The 21,210-nt window shown below is 44.9% G+C and overlaps 3 protein-coding genes and 1 non-coding gene across 12 annotated transcripts in view; 2 read left to right on the top strand and 2 right to left on the bottom strand.

Annotated features, from left to right (window-relative positions):
• Positions 1 to 122: 122 nt before the first annotated feature.
• Positions 123 to 195, bottom strand: trnar-ccu (transfer RNA arginine (anticodon CCU)). The gene has a single exon. It is a non-coding gene; the product is annotated as a tRNA-Arg (tRNA).
• A 209-nt stretch (positions 196 to 404) lies between these two features.
• Positions 405 to 6,431, top strand: ift56 (intraflagellar transport 56). The gene is made up of 18 exons (XM_027021926.3): positions 405 to 458; positions 722 to 793; positions 996 to 1,142; positions 1,379 to 1,471; positions 1,632 to 1,746; positions 1,857 to 1,906; positions 2,015 to 2,160; positions 2,421 to 2,592; positions 3,041 to 3,218; positions 3,311 to 3,366; positions 3,690 to 3,743; positions 4,002 to 4,065; positions 4,291 to 4,379; positions 4,664 to 4,747; positions 4,852 to 4,921; positions 5,138 to 5,244; positions 5,538 to 5,671; positions 6,050 to 6,431. The coding sequence occupies exons 2-18, from the start codon at positions 791 to 793 to the stop codon at positions 6,159 to 6,161; spliced, it is 1,674 nt and encodes a 557-aa protein (XP_026877727.3). The 5' UTR covers positions 405 to 458; positions 722 to 790; the 3' UTR covers positions 6,162 to 6,431.
• Positions 6,432 to 6,888: 457 nt separating this feature from the next.
• Positions 6,889 to 18,164, top strand: ubn2a (ubinuclein 2a). 7 transcript variants are annotated; one of them, XM_027021951.3, is made up of 17 exons: positions 6,890 to 7,404; positions 7,975 to 8,091; positions 8,321 to 8,422; positions 8,709 to 8,837; positions 8,957 to 9,048; positions 9,272 to 9,722; positions 10,175 to 10,245; positions 10,433 to 10,562; positions 10,677 to 10,786; positions 11,245 to 11,358; positions 13,102 to 13,242; positions 13,359 to 13,406; positions 13,522 to 13,567; positions 13,853 to 15,178; positions 15,339 to 15,552; positions 15,846 to 15,914; positions 16,606 to 18,164. In XM_027021951.3, the coding sequence occupies exons 1-17, from the start codon at positions 7,129 to 7,131 to the stop codon at positions 16,647 to 16,649; spliced, it is 3,480 nt and encodes a 1,159-aa protein (XP_026877752.2). In that variant the 5' UTR covers positions 6,890 to 7,128; the 3' UTR covers positions 16,650 to 18,164. The 7 variants fall into 7 exon arrangements, with proteins under 7 accessions (XP_081566821.1, XP_026877753.2, XP_026877752.2 ...); XM_027021950.3 differs by having other exon boundaries at positions 9,248 to 9,722; positions 11,248 to 11,358; XM_027021949.3 differs by having other exon boundaries at positions 9,248 to 9,722.
• A 649-nt stretch (positions 18,165 to 18,813) lies between these two features.
• myh10 (myosin, heavy chain 10, non-muscle) overlaps positions 18,814 to 21,210 on the bottom strand; it is a 54,386-nt gene continuing 51,989 nt past the window's right edge. For all 3 annotated transcript variants that reach the window (XM_081710691.1, XM_081710692.1, XM_081710693.1), the window contains exon 42: positions 18,814 to 20,930. In XM_081710691.1, coding sequence (XP_081566817.1) covers positions 20,795 to 20,930 — 136 coding nt within the window. In that variant the 3' untranslated portion in view covers positions 18,814 to 20,794. The remainder of the gene's footprint in view (positions 20,931 to 21,210) is intronic.

Here is a 21,210-nt window from a genome sequence, read left to right as displayed (position 1 = left end):
TAATCCAGTTGACCCTGGTCCAATTCCCATAAAGGTCTGAAATTGTTTAGTATAATGAAAAAAGGTAATGTTTTTAGGCCAAGTACAGATGAATCTTTATAAGCTGATTTAAAAAAAAATTACACCCCAGATGGGACTCGAACCCACAATCCCTGGCTTAGGAGGCCAGTGCCTTATCCATTAGGCCACTGGGGCTCTTCAGCAAATGAATTAAAACCTGATATTCTTGAAGAAGGTACTTTATATAAAGTATTTAAAATGAATGTATTTTTTACATTTTGTTGCCTAAGATTTATCTAGAACGGATGTGTTGTCACTATTATAATCACAGGCTGGTGGACTTTTTTTGAATGGAAAAATGGTTGCTTAGCAACAGCGTGTTATGCCATGGTAAAAAATAAAAAGCTAAATAGCTAGCAGGTCAGCTAACGATAGCTAACTGAAGAACTAGACTGCAGGTTAGCTAGCTTGTTGTCTTAACGTTCTTTTGTGACACTCACGTTTCTATAAAAGTGTTACATTATTTTAAAAACAAGCAATACCTTTGAAGTTAGCTAGTGACTGATACTTAACTGGTCAGGGTTATAGCCAGCTAATTTACGTTTTGTAAGTTAGCTAACACTAAGCAAGCTAGCTACTGGATTAGCCAGCTGGCTACATGCAACGTAACTAGCTGCTATTTGTGCAAGGCATTCATTTTTTGCTTTATTCTTTGAACTAGTTATCGGCTACATTTTGACTGGCCATGGTTATAGTATGAAAAACGTGTTAATACAATTCACCATCAATCATGGTGAGTACAGAAACATCGGCTAGTTATCTAGTTACCAAATTATGCAAAAAAAAACCCTAACTTAATCTTACAATACGCCTACCAATCATTTGTAGCTAATTGTGTAATATTACATAATACAATGTAATATTATTAGCTAGCTAAATATCTGTAGTCACTTTCAAGACGTTTTTAACTGGATTATGTTAATCACATCGTACAGATTTTGTCTCGAATGAAGCCTGCAGTCTGGGGTGAGACCGCCGTTAACTCAACTGAGAAAAAAAGAAAAAATAAAACGAAAAAGACTCCACGCTTAGAAGACTATCTCAGCCAAAGAGACTATCTGGGAGCCCTCACACTGTTGGAGGTAACGTTACAAAACAAACGCACAAATGTATGTTTCATCGAACATGTTACTTACTTTTCATGTTACTTGTGATTTAACCGGCCACAAGTTTTGGTGAAGTTTGTTACGCTCCAGCTACTATACGACACTTTGTCACATCTGACACAGTCTTCGTTATATACATAAGACCCTCTGATGCCTCAGTGTTCTGTATATATGTATACAAACCCAATAATCTGCAGGCCATATAATTTTAGTTCCAACGGAATGGAGGTGTGGTGGAGGACAATGCAGACCTTTGGGTTGGATACTGTGCATTTCACCTGGGAGACCACAAGAGAGCTATGGAAGTCTGTATCTTTCACAGTATCTCTTTTCTTTCTATATATTTTTTGCAAGTGATTAGAACTCATATATGTTGTCAAAAAAATGTCTATACTCTAAATTCATAACTCCAGTTGATGGTTGTTTTACTGAGCAAAGTGACTTTGAATTTGTTTGGAACATTAGGAGTACAAGAGCCTGGCTGCTAGGCCAGACTGCCCGGCTGACGTCTGGGTCTACCTTGGATGCTCCCTCTTCTTTCTGGGTCTTTACAAAGAGGCAGAGGAGGTTGCATTCAAAGGTTCGCTAACTCCTTATGTGGCACAAACTGGCCACCTGTGGGAACTTTGTAAAATGTTACTGCAGTGGCTTGAACAGCAGCTGACGGTTTTCCTGTATCTTCTTTTTCAGGGCCAAAGAGCCAACTCCAAAACCGCCTACTCTTTCATTTGGCCCACAAGGTCTGTGGAGTTGCAGCAAAGGATAGGCTTTGTTGCCGCTAGCCACATAGAATGCAGAGTGACTCATAATGGTGTAGTAATGCTTACTCAACCTGTGTTGGTCTGTAGTTTAGTGATGAGAAGAAGCTGATGGGATTCCACCAGAACCTGGAGGATGTTACAGAGGACCAGCTGAGCTTGGCCTCCATCCACTACATGCGCTCCCACTACCAGGAGGCCATCGAAATCTACAAACGCATCCTGCTGCAGGACAGGTACATCACATCCCTTATACCAGTGTGAAAAGTGCAGTTAGCTCACCCCTTACACATACAGATCGGGAATGTAGATTTGATCATGTGAAAATGATGCAATGTTTCTTCCTGATCAATATGCTCCATAATTTACATGCCATATACACTGAGCATTTTCCAGTGAGGACTTGAAGACCAGCAATTCTGTACAGAACTTGGTGAACTCCACCTTGCTTTCATGTACGGTGTGTATGGTCTCTCTCGTGTGTGTGTGTGTGTAGGGAGTTATTGGCGCTGAATGTGTATGTAGCTCTGTGCTACTATAAACTGGATTACTATGACGTGTCCCAGGAGGTGCTGGCTGTGTACTTGCAGAGCATTCCAGACTCCACCATTGCCCTCAACCTCAAAGCCTGCAACCACTTCAGACTGTACAACGGCAAGGCAGCTGAGGTAAACAGACACACATGCACAGACGCAAGCGTGCTCTGGTTATACCACTTATACACTATGTTTGCATAAAGGCTGTGTGATCTAAGGTTTGCCTGTGTAGTAATGCAGTGTTACTGCAGTGTGCTTGTACATCTGTGTACATATAGGCTCTGGCGCAATGGATAGTGCGTTGGAAGGGTAAACGGAAGGGTGAAGCCAATCAAAGGTTGTGGGTTTGAGTCCCACTAGAGTTGTAGGTTTTCTGCTGAAACCAGATCCCAGCTCTTTAAACAGGTTTCCCCAAGTGCTTCACTCAGTGCAGCAAGGCATAAAGACACAGACATTCCAGGAGGCTTGGCTGTCCTTGCTGTGTGCACTGAATTGCTGTTAATAATTGTTTTTCCACCTATAAATTGCATTTTTGCTATTAAATATGTTCCCTCTGGTTTGAGAATATGTTCTTTGGCAGGCAGAGCTGAAGAACCTGATTGATATCTCCTCTAGCTCGTTTGAGTTTGCTAAGGAGCTAATCCGCCACAACCTGGTGGTGTTCCGTGGGGGGGACGGCGCCTTGCAGGTCCTGCCCCCTCTCATTGACGTCATCCCCGAGGCACGACTAAACCTGGTCATCTACTACCTCCGACAAGGTGGAAGCTCCACCCTGCATATTGCATACTGCACCCTACATCCTGTGTTTTCAGTCTGCAGTGCTATTCATCTCTCCCTTTTTTTGTCCTAGATGATGTTCAAGAAGCATACAATCTCATCAAAGACCTGGAGCCCACAACCCCTCAAGTAACAACCTGCCCCCCCCCCCCCCCCATACTTCCTCTTGTTTTCTTTGTTTGCTGCATAACGTCTGATAAAGATGCTGAAAGGTCTTTATATGTGTGTTTGACTGACATGTATGTGTGTCCGTGTATGTGAGATTTAATGTGTGTGGATATCTCCTGTGAGAGAGTGATATAGAGTGTGTGTGTATGTGTGTGTGTGTGTGTGTGTGTGTGTGTGTGTGTGTGTGTGTGTGTGTGTGTGTGTGTGTGTGTGTGTGTGTGTGTGTGTGTGTGTGTGTGTGTCATTGAGAGCATTTATTCTGCTGATTTTCCCTGTGTCTTCAGGAATACATCCTTAAAGGTGTGGTGAATGCAGCACTGGGACAGGAAATTGGATCTGTGAGTTTAGTTTCTGCCTATAACACTGCAAATGCACATTAGAAACAAAAATCCAACTACCAAAACATGCATTACTATTCACAGCAATGAACAGAAAGAAGAGCTAATGTGCATAGTAGGGCAGGCTAAGAAGACTCATATCTATGTCCTTTCATAGTGTTTACAGATAAAGCTATGGAGCCTTATCTCTCTCTCTCTGTGTGTGTGTGTGTGTGTGTGTGTGTGTGTGTGTGTGTTCGTTCGTGTTCTCTCTTTCAGAGGGACCATTTAAAGATTGCTCAGCAGTTTTTCCAGCTGGTTGGAGGCTCTGCCAGTGAATGTGGTAATGTCACCCTTTAACAATAGCAGCATTAGCACTGGTGCAGTGAACAGGCATCTCTGTGTTTTCTAGACAGGCACATGTGTTAGCACACTTGTGATGGCCATGCATGGTCACATTTCAGCACCGATTGTTACTGCCAGTTCTTCTAGAAATTCTGGGACCTTATTTGATCAGGTTTCACATTGTTTTCTCTCTCTCTCTGTCTGTGTTTGTGTGACCTCTCAGACACCATCCCAGGACGCCAGTGCATGGCATCTTGCTTCTTCTTGCTGAAGCAGTTTGAGGATGTGCTCATCTACCTCAACTCAGTCAAGGTCATTAAAGCCTAGTCACACAACCCACATGCATCTTACACACAGTACACAATACTATACACGTCCTACACAACACTTACACTACACACATTTTGCCCACTCTAATAGCAAAATATGTCCATGCAATTACAAAAATACCTTGCTAAAACAGGAAGTATACCCAAAAGCATTAACAATCTGTTGTCAGTATTTGCACAGCCAGTAGTAATGGAGGACCTCTGCATTTAGAGTGATGAGTCTTTTAATCCAGTCTTTCTTTAATGAGTTGTCCTTCCTGTATTTAGAGCTACTTCTACACTGATGACACATTCAACTTTAACTATGCACAGGCCAAGGCTTCCTTAGGGAACTACAAAGAAGCTGAGGAGGTATTGCTGTCCTGACTCTACCACAGAGATAAATCTCAAAACTGTGTTTGTGTGAGTGAGTGAATGATTTGGACTTAACCACTTTCTGATTCTCATCTGAACAGGTGTTTCTGCTTATCCACAGTGACAAGATCAAGAATGACTATGTTTATCTGAGTTGGCTGGCCCGCTGTTGTATGTTTTCCATGTCTATTGCTTATCTCACTTATACTTATTAAAGTCTTAAGATATTTGGTCAGTCTCAATAGATTCTGGGTACACACTAAAAGTCCTAATATGAAACTGACCATTGTTCATCATTTGTGTTCACACAGTAGTTGCTTTAGGAGTTTGGCAGAGAAGTTGACTTTTTTTTTTTTTTTTTTCTTCTTTTTTTTTCTGTATACCTAGACATAATGAACCAAAAGGCTCGGCTGGCATGGGAGCTCTATCTAAAAATGGAGACCTCGTCTGAGTCCTTCAGCCTCCTGCAACTCATAGCCAACGACTGCTACAAGGTCCGCCTCTTTGCTTCTAAACTAAATCATTGCACTACGTGATTGATCATGGAATTTTCGATTCACCAATCACTGGGCCTTATCTGTAGGTCTTATGAATTATAAGTCAGTATGAGGAATAATATATATATATATATATATATATATATATGTGTATAATCAGTATGAGGAATCATAGGAGTTGCCTGATGTCTGTGTTAACCTACTCATTCAATATACATCCGTAATCCAGGCCATAATTACAGTGCTGTACTGGTGTGGGGTGAGAATAGTGCTGTACTGGTGATGTGCAGATGGGGCAGTTCTACTACGCCGCAAAGGCGTTTGATGTTCTGGAGCGGCTAGACCCGAACCCCGAATACTGGGAAGGGAAGCGGGGGGCCTGCGTGGGAATCTTCCAGCTCATCCTGGCCGGTCGAGAGCCCAGGTGAGATTTCAGCCCTCAGCAGTCAGCACAGACCCTCCTGGCATTCTGCTAACCCAACCTTAACCTTCTGTGGTTGTTTTGGTGGTTTTGTTTTGTGTGTATGTATATATATATATATATACGTATATATGTATATGTATGTATGTGCGTGTGTGTGTGTGTATATATATATATATATATATATATATATATATATATATATATATATACACACACACACATACATATATACATACATACATACACATTGTGTGTATATTATTATTATATATATCCTTTTAAATAAATACTTCTAAGAGGTATGTATATATGGTATTATTTTAAAGTAATGTCCCAATTTTCTGCACAGTAGCAAAGCGTCGTTTTTTTTCCCCCCAGAGAGAGTCTGAAGGAAGTGTTGCCCATGCTGCGCAGCACTGGCAATCCGCAGGTGGAATACATCATCCGCATCACGAAGAAATGGGCCAAAGACAACAGAGTGGCACTCTGATTTCACACATGCTGTATGACGCACCCAAGCATTCGCTACTATACACGTGATGAATGTTTATTATAAGCAAAAATGTGATCGGTTTTGTAAAATCATTTATCTAAACCTAGGTGATGTGTATTTTATAATTATAATGGAATAGAATCATTCATATTTTTGTAAAGAAAAGCACGAACATGTAAGGTTTTAAAATTATTCTATATAAATGCTTTAAAACCCAGATGCAAATTAATATGCTATCACGTCATTAATAAACATTGTAGCAATGTTTCTCCTTGTCAATGTTTGGAGAAGCATGTCCATTGTGTGTGCAGACCTGGCGCTGCTGTAGTATACTCACTACCCTGACCCACGGCCGCGTCCACCGGGATACTCGGACGGGAATGTTTCACATTTTGCCCTTCATGTCACAGCACATGACACACACACACACACGGTTGTAATAGTTCTCAGTAACTGTGCACTTACAGCACAGCCTTAGTCGCGGATAATAAAAACAGCCCTGTGTGTTACTTTCAATAAATCTGTTTGCGCTTCTGTAACAAACGCTTATTATAGCGTTTGATGGTAGGCGTGGTTTGATTTGCTAGTGGGCGGGGTTTACTTTTGGGTATCGATTGATTGGTTACGGTGTTATCTCGCTTCACGCTGTTTCCGGTTTTTCTTTTCGCGCAGGCGCACTAGTCTCTCCCTGTTATTTTATTTACTCTTTCAAAACCAAGATGGCTGTTCTGAACGCATCGGTCCCGCAGCATAGCAAGTGAAGATGGAAGTGCGGAAAAATCAACTTTTACCCCACCATCTTTTCTCATGTTAGCCCATCCGTAAGGTGCGGAGGATACTCTTGCAACTTGCAAGTCGTTAGATATCCCTTCGCCCTGCTCCGAGCCTGCTCATACCAGATCATTTCAAGTTGCCTGGCGAAGTAGCTCGTGCGTCCAGAGCTTGACACGGGCTGCACATCCAAATGGCCGAACCGAGAAAAGTGCAGTTTGTCACTCTGTCGGCCTTTGCCGGTGGTCCAGGCGCAGAGTCCAGGAAACACCGGCTGGAAGATGAGACCGACATGAACTTTGGCAGAGGCGCGAGGATGGGCGCTTCGGTGACCGGGGCAGCAGGAGGTCGCGGTTTGTTCGACAAAACTGTGAAAAAGAGAACCGTGCGCCTGAGCCTCAGTCTCCCAGAGCCCAGCGACAAGTCCTCGTCCGAGTTCAACTACGGCGAGCTCCTGCGATCTCAACAGGTACGAGCTGCTCTGTGTTTGGAGCGGCTTTGCACTACAATTTAAATGCACTTTGAGGTTTATATTAACGGAGCGCGAGAGCTGGCTGCAACCTTTGAATGTTGCAAAGATACGGCTCGTGAAGATCGTCACTTTGTGCCATGCACGAGCCAGTAGCATGCATAGCTTGCTAATTTAGCTGCTAACTAGAAGCGGCACCGAGAGAGTGCAGAGTAAGTTCACTGAAGGAGCTGCGCTTTCGCTTTATGGTTACTGCAAATGCGTCTGTTTCCTTTGTTTTGTATTGCAAAGGCACCGATGTCATTTCAGCTCAAAGCGTGAAATCTAGCCATCAGGTGCTCGTGAAGAAGTTTTGCGCTTAATGCTTTTGCAGAGATGAACTCTTGACTTATGGTGACCAATGCATTTAATCGGAATACCTGATCGGATATCGACTGATCAGTCACAGCGTTTTGCGCACGTCTGCATAATTTAATCGCGTGACCTACGAGTTCCCCAGAAAGCGACGCATCTTTTATGGGCACGTTCCGCTCATGGCGTGATGGTGTCCGCGTTTGCTGTGCTTCTCAGGCCCAGACGAGTCCGCGAGCTGTTGCACCTGCTCTTGAGCCCACTGATCCATCCAGCGACGATGAAAGGGAGACACCGGAAGCGGAGGCTTTGTCCAAAAAGTTTGATAGCAAATACGTGAGTGACGTTCCGGACCCAGCGTGCTCAGCCCAGTAGATGTTACTAATAAAAATGTGGTTTTGGGCTCTGATCTGAGACCGGTGTTGCTGTCGATTTAGCTTTTGCAGATTGCAGCCGCTGATCCTTGAGTCACTTATCCAGCTGCTTCTCATTTTCTTTGCTCCGCGTGTCGCTCGACATTAGTGACGACGCGTGCTCAGCACGAGCTTGGTTTTGTGCTTTGCAGGGTACTGCAAGCAGGAGAAAACGGAGGGATCGGGTACAGGACTTGATTGACATCGGATTTGGTTATGATGAGAGTGACCCGTTCATAGACAACTCTGAGGCTGTGAGCGGTCTTCTACTCGCGCATGCGCTGTTTGGATGGCCTCTTGCGTTAGGCTGATTGTACATCTGTTGTCAGTTGTGTTTGTTTGGTGTGTTTTGTAATGTTTCTTTCTGTGAAACATTGTGTGTTTTGTTAAAGGCATACTACTACTACTTATAATAATGACAACGACAATAATAATAATATAATAATGATTATTATTATTGTTGGTATTATAATTATTGCTAGTTTTTATGATGAACTGGGGAAAATGTAACACTAGTGCTGTTTTTGCTGTTGGTTGCAGTATGATGAGCTTGTTCCAGCATCTCTCACCACCAAGCTGGGAGGTTTCTACATCAATACGGGCACTCTGCAGTTTCGGGCAGCCTCCGAGTCCGAGGGCGAAGATGTCGATAAAGACAAGCACACAGGGGTGAGCGACCCCCCCCCCCCAAACCAGCCCGCACCAGTCGAGGACTCAAAAGAAGCCTTGTGTAGCTCCACAGGTGAGATTTAACAGCTGCTTTAAAAGGTTTTTAATGCTTTCTGCAGGAGGGGGAAGACCAGGATCTGAAGAAGAAGAGGAAAGATGGCGCCAGTCTGGAAGTGAAGAAACCGCGGAAAAACCGACTGCCCAAACAGGGGTGAGACCTGAGCTTTGGCAAAAAAAAACCAAGTAAAATTAACATTAACATCTGTGTTGCCTGTGCTTTAGTAACACATGGATGATTTGACTTTGGACAAAAGGCCCAGTGCTATAGGGTCCAAGGAGGTTTGGTGTTCCGTTTTTGCCTTGTTGTTGATTGTTGTCATGGTTACGGTTGCTGTGCTGCCCTGCTGCAGCACACTGGGCCTGAATATCCACAGACCAGAGAAGAAGAGGAGAAGGAAGCCGATGAAGGACTCACTCTGTCTGGCTGCCATGCTCCGCCGCTTCACCCGCGAGAAGGAGGAGATGCACAAACACGGCCTGGCCGCGGCCAGCAACTCGCTCCACCCCCAGCTCCACCACATCCACACCACCAATAATGACACGCTGCTCGCTGACCTGGCCGCTGACCCTGCCATGATGTCACTGCTGACCTCGGCGAATGAGAACGAGTTGCAGGACCTCCTGAGCGACCTGGATTTCAGTGTGCTGGACACTGGGCCGCAGCCCCCTGCCGTGGCCAGGGAGAACGGCCAGCTGGCCAGTGGCGTGGGGCCGAAAGTGGGAGGAGGGGCGCTGAGTCGGGGGCAGGTGGGGCTTCTCTCTCCCCCTCCCCTGCCTGATGGTCTGCCTGCCCCCCTCGTCAAGCGCATCGAAGACCTGCGTTCGGTAAGGCCCACTGTCATGGTGCTCAACACCCCTCAGCCCTGGGCAGCTCAACTCAGCCGTAGGAGTGTACCGTTGACTAAAGTTCAGATGATTTTACCTCATTCTGCACTTTGTGGACATGTTTTAGCAGGAGGGCGGAGAAGGAGAGGGGGAGAGAGAAAGGGAGACAGAGAAAGAGAGGACACAGACAGACAGAGAGAGAGAGAGGAAGAAGGAAGTGGGTGTGTCTGTTTGATCTGAGCTGTTCAGTCAGGTGTTCAGCTTTCTCGTGCACCACTGATTTATTGGAAGCCCTGCTGAGAGACAGTGATGGCTAGAACAGTGTGTGTGGGATTACTGTGGTGTGTGTGTGTGTGTGTGGGATTACTGTGGTGAGTATAATTGTGTGTGTGTGGTAGGTAGTTGAACAGGTCTTTACTGAATACTAAATCTGCCTTTCTGTTCAACTTCAGGCATCACGACAGTTTGACCAAGAGGGCAGGAAGAAGTTTTTCACTTTGGACATGAATAATATCTTACTGGAGTGAGTAGACTGCAGTCTCCTCCTGTCTGAGCTTGTTACACCCTGCACCCACACTGCTCACCATGATGGAACAAGTGTTGGAGTTTTGTTTTGATTTCGCATGATCTTGAGGATGTCTGACTACAACACCTTAAGGTGACATGTTACTCACTGAAGCTGGCTCTCTCTACTGTGTGTGTGTGCGCAGTATTGAACTACAGGTGCAGGAGCAGCCCCTCTCTGTGCGCGCTGACGTCTACTCTCACCTGGAGGCGTTTGTGCCCTGCAATAAGGAAGCTCTGCTCAAACGCCTCAAAAAGCTTAGTCTCAACATCCAGGTGGGTGGAGCTTAATGTGACCAGGATTCTTCTGTGTATCAACTAAAACTATCAAAGAATTAAACAATTGCTATATTGAGTCTGTTTACTTACGTGTGTGTGTGTGTGTCTCAGGACGACCGTCTGCGTACCCCCCTTTTGAAGTTGAAGCTGGCTGTGTGTAGTGTGATGCCAGAACAAACTGCTAGATACAACATGGACTGCATGGCCAAAGTGGCAGCCAAGTATGAGCATCACCTCCTTCCACTAACTCTGCCTCTCCCCTCCTATAAACTATAATACCACCTCCCTCCTTCTCTACCGCTCCTCACCTCTCACCTCTAGATGGCTAACATTCATTTTTCAGCTACCTTTACTGGAGCTTTAAAGTTCTTACCAGTAGATCACTGATGGCCAACGGTCTCAGTAGAGGCAGAGTGACAGTGGCAGGCTAAAGTGTTTATTCTCCCATACAGGACCTTTAACAAGAGCAGGTCTTTGAGTGTCCTGCCCACTCAGAAGTGTGTGTGTGTGTGTGTGTGTGTGTGTGTGTGTGTGTGTGTGTGTGTGTGTGTGTGTGTGTGTGTGTGTGTGTGTGTGTGTGTGTGTGTGTGTGTGTGTGTGTGTGTGTGTGTGTGTGTGTGTGTGTGTGTGTGTGTGTGTGTGTGTGTGTGTGTGTCTGTGTGTGTGTGTCTGTGTCCAGCAGGCAGCAGATGGAGGAAGGAGAGCGGAATGGTTCGGAGGAGGAGGAGGAGGAGAGAACGGGGAAGAGGGTGATAGGGCCACGGAAGAAGTTCATCTGGGATGACAAACTCAGGTGAGAAGCCTCTCCCACATCCCTCTCCTGTTTTAGGTTCTGGTTTGGAGAGCTCCGGTGTGGCTGTTGGAGATCTACTAATACATGTTCAGGTATTAGCTTTAGCCTTTCCACCCCTGTGAGGTAACTGTGCACCTAACATCTCTTGAACGTTAGGCTGAGTGTGTTTTGTGTTGACAATACAGCAGAGGCCACTTTTGAGAGGCAGAACAGGCTTTGGTTTCAGTCAACACTGAAAAACAACCCCATTTGGATTACAGTGTTTAATTGTTACAGAATCTTTTGGTAACACTTTACACTTTCCCTCAAATCCATCGTTGGCTACAGTGTGAGGAAGTAACTGTATTGCAGGGCTGTAGTACCATGTGTCAGAGTGCTGATCCTCTGTACTGCACTGATGTGTCCACCAGCCTTGCCTTGATCCAGCCTCATGAAGCTCTGCCAGGGGTGGCGTGCTCCCAACATGGATTCACCAGCTAAAATGAGTGTTTCTGCAGCTTTGTCAGCAATTATTAAAGAGTGGTGATGTTCCAGGTACATGAAAATAGACAAATCTCATTACCCCTTCCAGAAAGATCTGGAGCATCAGGTTTCGGTGAACAGCCCTGATGTCTTCTCATGTAAACAGAGAGGGTGACTTAAAATGCATATCCTGGTGCTGTAGCAAAGGAGATGTGCGTGTCTGAGTTTGTAAAAGCGGTGGAAACCCTCGGGATGCCTGCTGCCCCTCTGTGAGGAAATAACTGCTCACGTTCACCAGCCTGGACTTTATGCCAGGGTGAATTTTCTGGGGTTTTGCTCTGATTTTAACACACACATTCTCCTTTGCAGCGTCTTGGAATTTCTAACAAATCGCCATCAAAGGGTTAATATTAATGGCAGTGCATCACAGTGAATAACGCATCCCTTGCAGTGCATATCTATACTAATAATTTACACATTTGTGAACTTTTTTTTTTTTTTTTAATGAGCACAAATCTTTTGGTGATGTAGAATATTTAAAGCACACCTCTGACTTCCAGAACTGGCGTTTGGATATTAACAGGGGTTAGTACGAGCAGAAGTCACACCACTCGTCACCCTCCTGTGGTGATTAATGGGGTGACTGAAATTGTTTCCAGGTCCAGTTTCCTTGGTACAGTTGTAGATAACTGCCTAGGATTTGAGGAAAAATGCGATTTTATTTATAAAAGAGCCTTTTTGGTTTTATCTCTGGTTAAGGTGCTGGACTAGTATTTAGAAGGTTGCTGGTTCAAGCCCCACCACTGCCAGGTTGCCTCTGTTGGGCCCCTGAGCAAGACCCCTAACCCTCAGTTAATCAAATTGTAATCAGTACTTGTGCGTCTTTGGATAAAAGCGTCAGATAAATGTCATAAATCTAAACCTGTCTGTAATGGAATGCTTATGAGAAGAGTGCACTTGGAAGAAGATGGGGGGAAAATGCATCCCGTCATCCCCTTTACCCACAGCTTGATCCGCTAACATCTGGCAGGATGCTAAGGGCCACAATGAATATTTCCAGGAGGTCATTCCTACCAAGCGCAGTGGAAAGCATGAATGTTCAGAGTGTGGAAATGAGTCAGTATTTGGGTAGTTGTGTAATCTTGTTAATTGTTTTGTATACTTTTAATGCCACTAGTAGCAGTAGACAAATCTCCATATTGTTGACAATGAAAAATTAATGTGAGTAAGGTTTTGATTCGTTGTTATCCATTGTTACTTTTGTGTGCGCGTGCGCTGCAGGAACCTGCTTTGTAACCTGGTTCGGGTAAAGCTGAAGTGTTTTGAGCAGGAGCAGTGCTCTCTCTCTGTAGAGGACTACCTCAAAGCTTTCTTGGAGAATGAGGTCAAACCTCTCTGGCCCAAAGGCTGGATGCAAGCCAGGTGAGTGAGACTGTGTGTGTGTGTGTGTGTGTGTGTGTGTGTGTGTGTGTGTGTGTGTGTGTGTGTGTGTTTTGCCGCAGTCAAAACTGGTAATGTGGTTTTTGGGTTCCTGACAGGATGCTGTTTAAGGAGAGCCGTACAGTACACGGACACCTCACAGGCCTGTGAGTCCACCTGCTCTGCCGAACCCCATCCACTCTGCTAAACCCCACACTTGCTGGGTTTTGCATTTTCTGATTTTTCTTCATGTGTTGTGACTGCAGTCTCTCCTTTTTTCAGGGGCAAGAAGAGAATAGTTCCAACCCCCAAACCCACTAAAGTAAAGGTGCGTGTATATTAACTATCTCCTTACCACCCATAACTCATCCGGAAAAAGTCTTTAGGATTGCATAACCAAAATGTCTTTGTTTAGCTTTTCTCAGGTCATTGTTCTGTTGTTGCAGACTGTAGGATTCTCTGCTTTATAATACAATTGCATTTTGCCAAACTTTCAATAATAAATTAGGCTTACTGAGTCTGATTAATAACACACTTCTGTCCTAGTCCCTTGAAGCCCTTCAACACTCAGGAGTGTTTGAGTGTACGTTTATTAGAATGTTTCATTTCCCAGGAGGTGGGATGGACCCAGCGAGCGTCCCTGGCACTAGACCCCGCCTCTGCATCTCCAGCACTGCTCACGCCTGTGCGCCCGCCCCCCTCCCCTCCCTCGGAACCCATCTGCTTGTCAGACTCGCTCGACGAGGACCTGGCTACCAACTCGCTGGACTCCATAGCTCATGCCCTCTCCCTCCTCAACAAAGCAGCCAATGGTGTGAACCTCAGCTCCGCACACACTTCTAGCTCTCCACCCAGAGCTCTGAGCTCCTCCTCCACCGGAGTCGGCCACTACTCCTCCCCGCTCCCTCACACAGAGAGCCCTGCCCTATCTCTGTCCACCTCTCCCGTCACTTCCTGTCCCCTCTCTTCCACATCGCCGGCATTGTCAGGACGGATGGAGACCTTCTCCGGACTGAAAGATATTGGGTGTCTGCAGAGAAGGCCAGTGACGTCTGGGGGAAGGTCCAGTGTCTCGAACATGAACGCTACACCCCCTGCCAAGCCTCGCCCTCCCCCAACTGCCTCACCCCTGCTCCCCCCACAGCAGAGGGCTTTTGGGGTGATGGGAATGAAACCTGGTCACAGTACACCACCTACAGGTCAGCTGAAGAACTCTGGAAGCAAATCTGCGGATGGTTGCAGCGGCATGGCGGCTGTCTCGCAGACATCGCGTGTGAACTCTCACCTGAATTGCTTGAACTCCAGAAGCCCTCAGCAACCATCACGGGTGCCGAGCTCCCCCTCCCAGTCTCCCACGACCCCATCACCCTCTCCCCTCCTCCCCCAGAGCAAAGCCCCGCCCCTGGCCCACCCCCAGCCAGGATTCATCACGCCAATGCAGGCCACGCTCACCAAGTCTTCCCACAGCAGCAGCTCTCCCATCATAAAGCTCACGCACCGTCCTCCAGCTCCCACGCCTCCTCCTGTCTCCTCCCCCTCCCCTTCCCCCTCCCTCTCCCTGGCCCATTCCCGGTCCCAGATCCTCACACAGCCTCTCCAGTACAGTCCCAAGAGCCCAGGTTTCAGACCGCCATTCAGCGTGCCTGCCCCGAGCTCAGCAGTGAAACCCAGCGCTGGCCAGCTGAGCTACAGCTTTGCTGGTGGGCAGAAGTCCATCAGTCCTCTTGGGAGTTCTGCAGGCATTACCAACCCCAGCTCCATAGCCACATCCCACACCACTGGCTTCCATGACAATAACACCTCCCCCTCTGCTGTCTCGACCAACCATGGACATAGGCAGAAACCTGTGGGAGGAGCTAGTCAGAGTGCCAAGACTTCGGCCAGTCGAGTGTCGGCCATGGGACTGCCCCCTCCATCTGACTCCTCCCTCTTGTCCCAGGTACAGGTGCCGTTTTTCCCTTTCAGTAATTTTTTTATATATATGTATATTACTGATTTGATTGAAGTCAAAGTATAAACTGAAGTATAAACTCACCAAATGCAGTTCAGTGAAGTCTCTCTTCTCATTAAGGCGTCATAAATTCTGCCCCTGCCACCAGGTGACGTCAGCAGCAGGTGGAAGTCTCCTGGGCTCAGTGGGGGCATCTCTGCCGCTGGGCTTTGGGATGTTGGGTGGTCTGGTGCCTGTCTCATTGCCCTTCCAGTTCCCACCACTGCTGAACTTTGCGCCGCCTGGCCCAGCCACGCCCACACCTGGGTGCAGCACGGGTGGAGCCTCACCCGCCTCAAACTCAGGATACGGACTGACTCAGAGTGAGTAACAGTGTGTAGTTTTGGTTCCGTGTGTTTGAACAGTTGCACCCCTATTTCCTGTGTGTGTGTGTGTGTGTGTGTGTGTGTGTGTGTGTGTGTGTGTGTGTGTGTGGGGTGGGGGGGGGGACGACTCTCTGGCTGCTGGTGTGAGCTTGACTCCTGTCTTATCTTTCTCCTCACACCTCCTTCTGGATCTCTCTTCTGCTTTCTCCATAATTTTCCCTTTCCATCTGTGTGGGGGTCCTCGTGCCTCATCCTGTCTTCTCCTCTCTGCCCGTGTCCTTTCCCCCCAGATCTGTTTAAGAGTTTGCAGTCAGGTGTGCAGGCTGCTCTACCTCCTCACCTACAGCTTGCTTTCTCAGGTAAACCACTTACTGCTCTCTCTCTCTCGCTCGCACTGCAGATCTCTGTTAACCTTCTCTGAGCTTTGATCCTCCAACAATGTCCTGTGCTTCATATAGGGAACAGTGAATGTTGTTTAGTGGGTATAGTGTTTGCACATCCTGGTTGCTTTGGCCCCTGTATTTGAGCCTTCATTTTATTCTACATGGACTCTGACCTGATCCAGCTCAACAAGGCCTTCACATGTAGCCAGTGAGTTTAACTGGGTGTACTGCTGCAGGAAATGCCAGATCCAGGATCAGGAAATTTTAAATACGATTAAAGCAGTTTTTGGATCCTGGAACTGGTAGATCTCTCATGTATTACAGCTCTCCTCCCACTCCCAAAGGTCACATGGACACACAGAAAGCTGTGGTATTTGTTTGGCATTTGCTCCTGTGATTAATGTAGAGATATTTACTATTCTAATTTACAAAGCAAGTGCCTGTTTTCTTTGGTCTAAAATATTCCATATAAACGTCAGGAGTAGCGGTCATGTATGTATGTATGTATGTATGTATGTATGTATATCAGAAACATTACCCACTAATAAAAATAAGGTCATCAGGTCCGTCTTTTTTCCATTTTCCAGTGGGAATACTATGTTGAAAATCCCTCGGGCATGATATGACAACCCTTAAAAATGAGTTTTTATTTTTCCTCTCGTTGTAGATACGAACCAAAGCCAGGCAGATGTGAAAAGGAAGTCCCACTGACCGAGCGTGACCAGAATGTACTAGTCAACATCCAGTCAGCTGACATTAAATAGATAACATTGTCTTATTGGTTATTAGATTAAAAACTAGAAGTAAGGAACTGAGTTTTGCTTCCATTTTGGGTGGAGCATTTGGACCTAGCTGAACAATGACCCATTTCTCCAATTAAGGACATTTTCCACATATTGATTAGTGTTCTGGCGTGATTGGAGGAGTGAATGGGTTGTATCTTTTTAATTTTGTCAATATGTTTACACAAGACCTTAATCACTGTGGAAGGAGTGGGTTGGTTGGTAAGAAACATAATTTGTACTTGCGTTTCTGTGTCTGATAGAAACATGATCTATATGTAGGTCGTCTTTTTTTTTTTTTTTTTTTGGGACTAAGAGATACAGGAGATGTAACATTTTCCTCTACAGACTGTTAAAGCAGTAGCTATCAATAACAAGTGGGTCAATTATTTATATAGGTTTTTGACACCGACACATTTTGGGCTTGTTAGTGGAAAAAATGGGTATGTACATAAAATATATCTATCTATAGCTATCATTTTTTATATATATATATATATATATATATATATATATATATATATAAAATAAAATGACACACACACACAAACAAATATATGCTATATTTCCAGGTGAGTATGAATGGTGTGAGACTGTATATCCCTCTTTCACAGTGTTTTTGGTGCTGTCGATCACACTGGACCTTGTTATGAAAGGGGAAAAAAACTTGAACTCCACAAGTTCCTTTTATCGTGCGTGTGTGAGGGGAATGAGATTGTAGCCTACTTGAACTTTTTATTTTCTGAAGGATTTTATGGTTCACAGTGCAAAACTCCAAACACTTTCAAAAAACAGAAACGCCTTAGTTTGTGAGGTTTAACTAACTATGCAGGACGGTAAATGCTTCAATGCAAAAACACAAGCTGTTGCTTAGCTTGTCTCTTTTGGCCAGCTGTTAACATGTCCCAGAAAGCTGTTCTCTTTGTGTATGGTGTGTGTGTGGGGAGGGGGGTTAGGAGGCTGCTGTGTAATTCTCTTCCTATGTTTGGCCCACCTACTCTGCTCATGAGCTGAGCTCACCTCTCAGATATACCTCCTCCTAAGATCAGTTCTTCCTTGTTGTGCTGTGGCCTCAATCTCCCTGGTCTCCATTTTCTCAGTCCTGTCCAAGCCTCCATTTTAAGAAAGTATTTTAGGGAAGGGTGGAATTCAGTGATGGCACCAAAGATTAGACTGAACCTCAGTCCAACTGTGTGCATATGTTTGTATGGATTTAACTCAAGCCTGTCCATATCCGATCACTGTAACATCTCTAGAATAGCTGACCTAAACGTGCTCTTGAGTTGTCTGTATGTGGATATTGTGGTGTACAAAATTTTAAAAGTTTATATCGTTTTTATTTCTAAAATGGCTGACTTGGAGTAATTTTTTTTTTTTTTTGGTTTTTTTTTTGGACGTAGATTCATTTTGTCTGTGATTCTGTAATAAAACTTGTCATTTGTCATTAGTCTCATGTGAGTATGGTTTTATACTTAGTTTATCAAATTAATGCATTAAACTCAAACTGGCCTCATTCAAACTCAATTCATCTTAACTGGTCCAAGACCAGTGGTATCCTGCACATTTCATTTTATCAACATCTTTATCAGCATATTAGACTAAAGTAACAAGGCTTTTAAAGACCTGTTTGAGGGGCCTTGAATTCTGTCCTTACATTTTCACATGGAAATCCACTGGAGTGGTGAAGTCTCACACTTCAAGATCATGTCCCAGTTTAAGTATGGATTAAAAAGGTTACACAATCTTGAGTCAGTCAATTTTGAACAAGATTTCTGATTCTACACTGAACTTAAAAGTAAATATCTTGCATATTTCTTAAAAGGCTCTAGGCAAATGTACTATTTATTTCTCTCTAAATCTCTTACCAAGTAACAGCATGTGAGAACTCTAGGTCACAGAGCCTGCGCAGCACCTTCATCACTGACCAGCGCGCTCCTCAATACAACGGCATAGGCCAGATTTCCTCCATTGTGCAACTGCAGCAGTTTACGTGATTGGTCTGTACATGCTCCATGCATGTGGTTACACACTTTCTACCAAGTAAATACTGGATAAGCACCAGGTGTCAAACACTGACAAATGTTAAAACCATATTTCTTCTATAATGAAGGTTTTATTTTTTTCCTTTACAAAAATCACCATTGTCTAGAAATACAGTAACAGTATACAAGATAAAAGGAGTGATATTTTCAGTTGAATGTCTGGTTGTCAACAGCCAGTCCAATAATAAGAGTGATAATAGCAATAATAATAGTTACTAAAATGGTGGCCAATAAAGCTTTTAACCAAATGAAATTCTGCATGTGCCCCTGCAGAAGACACCAACCCCTTGAGGAAACACGGAAGCTGAACTGAAGCTGGCCCATGGCTTACTCAATACTGGGGAAATTAGAGCCATATAAACGATATGATTCAAAGCACAGTAAAATACAAAACAAAAAGGGTTATGTAGTTTTTTTATTATTCTTGTATGGATTTGCCAGTTCTGCCTTCACGTTAGCTTTGCACTTGCATACACATTACAGATGCACCATGCATCATTACCCATGGATATTTTCTTAATTAGTGACTAAGGCACTTTTTAAAGAAAAATTATTAAATACTAACATTGGAGCAGGTAAGTAGTTTTTAAATGGATCATCTTTCTTCTAATACTGATGGGAGCAGTATTTGTAGTGTTGAAGACGACGCCAGTGCAGCGCTCGGGATGCTGGATCTGCACGATTCTGCTTCGCTTCAGACTGAAGCCCAGAGGAGCTCCAGCTCTCTGGTCCAGTGACGTGCCTGTGAAGAATCGTGTTCAACAGCAGAGTTCCAGTCACATCCAGCACTGACAGAGATGGTCCTGGATTCCTCTCCTGTTCCCTTTAGTGTCTCAGAGTGTCTGATAAAGCAGCTCAATGTTTCCTTTCTTCCTTCACAATTTTAAATGAAACATAGTTAAAGAATCTCCATAAAGGAAAAAAAAAAGGGGGGAAAATGCCTTTGTTGTTGTTCCTTACATGCACATTCTCCCAGCACATACATTTATTTCCAGTTTGAGTGGCCTTGTATGGCTTATACTAATGTGTGCAGTTAAAAAGCATTTTGCAGTTACATCCAATTTCATCCTAGTCAAATACTCCACTCAACCAATAAACCTCCAGAAATGCTTCCATGAATCTCCCAAATCTAGTTGAATGAGAAATCGAAGACACCGAGAGTGGACAGAGGTCGCAGTAGCTCCCCCAGCACTCTCGGCTCCGTCTCTAAAGGAGGGGGCAGAAGGACAAGGCTTTTTCACAGTTTTTCCATTTCCAGTTCCATTGGGAGCAGGCTGGGTTCAGCTGCTCACTGTGGGTTTAGCTTCAGTTTATTATTATTACTATTATTATTATTATTATTATTATTATTATTATTATATATATATTTTAAATGTTGGCTTGAGGAGAATGAAATGAGCTGTCCATGCCCAGAGTCTCTCATACTTTTGCCAGCCCATAATAATCTGAACCTGCTTCACTGGAGTGTTGCATCAGACACTAATGTCAAAAGCTAGTAATGTTGCTTAAGCTAAGCAGTGGCTTTAGCGTTATTTAATGAGACTTGAGTGATGCCACTGTTGCTTGTGTATGAACGCGATCGCACAAAAATTCGACATGTATAATGCACTTGTACCTATATAGTGATTCTTAAGCAATTATCAAGGCTAACGTTACAATAAATCGCTAATGAGAAGTCGTCCACTGAAGCTTGCCACATTGGAGTAAGGCAGCGTTGAGGCTCACCTGGTAGGAAGGGACTGATGAGTGTCAGTGTTAAATTATGCTCACTGTGGCTTCTGGACAGCTGCAGAATACTGTGTGTGTCTGTGTGCGCGTGTGTCTGTGTGCGCGTGTGTCTGTGTGCGCGTGTGTCTGTGCGCGTGCGTCTGTGTGCGCGTGCACGCACACTGAACCTTGCTCCTCGAGTCTACTGGCCAGGCAGCAGGGTGGGAGAGAAAGGGTGAGGCTTTGAAATGAGTTTTTTGTGTGCTGACTGGTTTTGGGAAAGAGGGTGTTCTAGCAGTGCAGAACCACAGGAGGGCGCTGTATTCTACTCAGGCTGGGCAGGCTGGCTCTCGTTCACATCGCTGGCTTTGCTGTCTGCGTCGTCATCAGAGATCTCACCCTCCATCTGCAGCTGCCTGCGTCCAGAACGACCTGAAGGGAAACTCACAGGACCTCCCCTCCTGGGGGAATGACCAGACCCAGACACACCCCCACACACTTACTAAGGGCTGAAAAACATCTAAACAGTTCTTTCACAGATTAAAGCAGCACTAGCTGAAAGACAGGTCTGATAAATTTGAAAGCAGCCACCAAGTCAAGAGGACAAACTATTCTTAAACAGGGTCCTGCTGCTGCTGTCACCACACAAAGCAGGAGACATTCATTCAGAATTCGGCTGACTGCTCAGCTTTGGCAGCAGGTTGGCAGACCATGTCTGTCATCACATGCATAGGCTCAATA

This window comes from Electrophorus electricus, chromosome 3, assembly GCF_041902795.1.
Source record: "Electrophorus electricus isolate QZ-2024a chromosome 3, ASM4190279v1, whole genome shotgun sequence".
In the NCBI taxonomy this organism is placed as follows: Eukaryota; Metazoa; Chordata; class Actinopteri; order Gymnotiformes; family Gymnotidae; genus Electrophorus; species Electrophorus electricus.
Note: the sequence above shows the minus strand (reverse complement) of the source record. Positions and strands in the feature narration are given on the sequence as shown.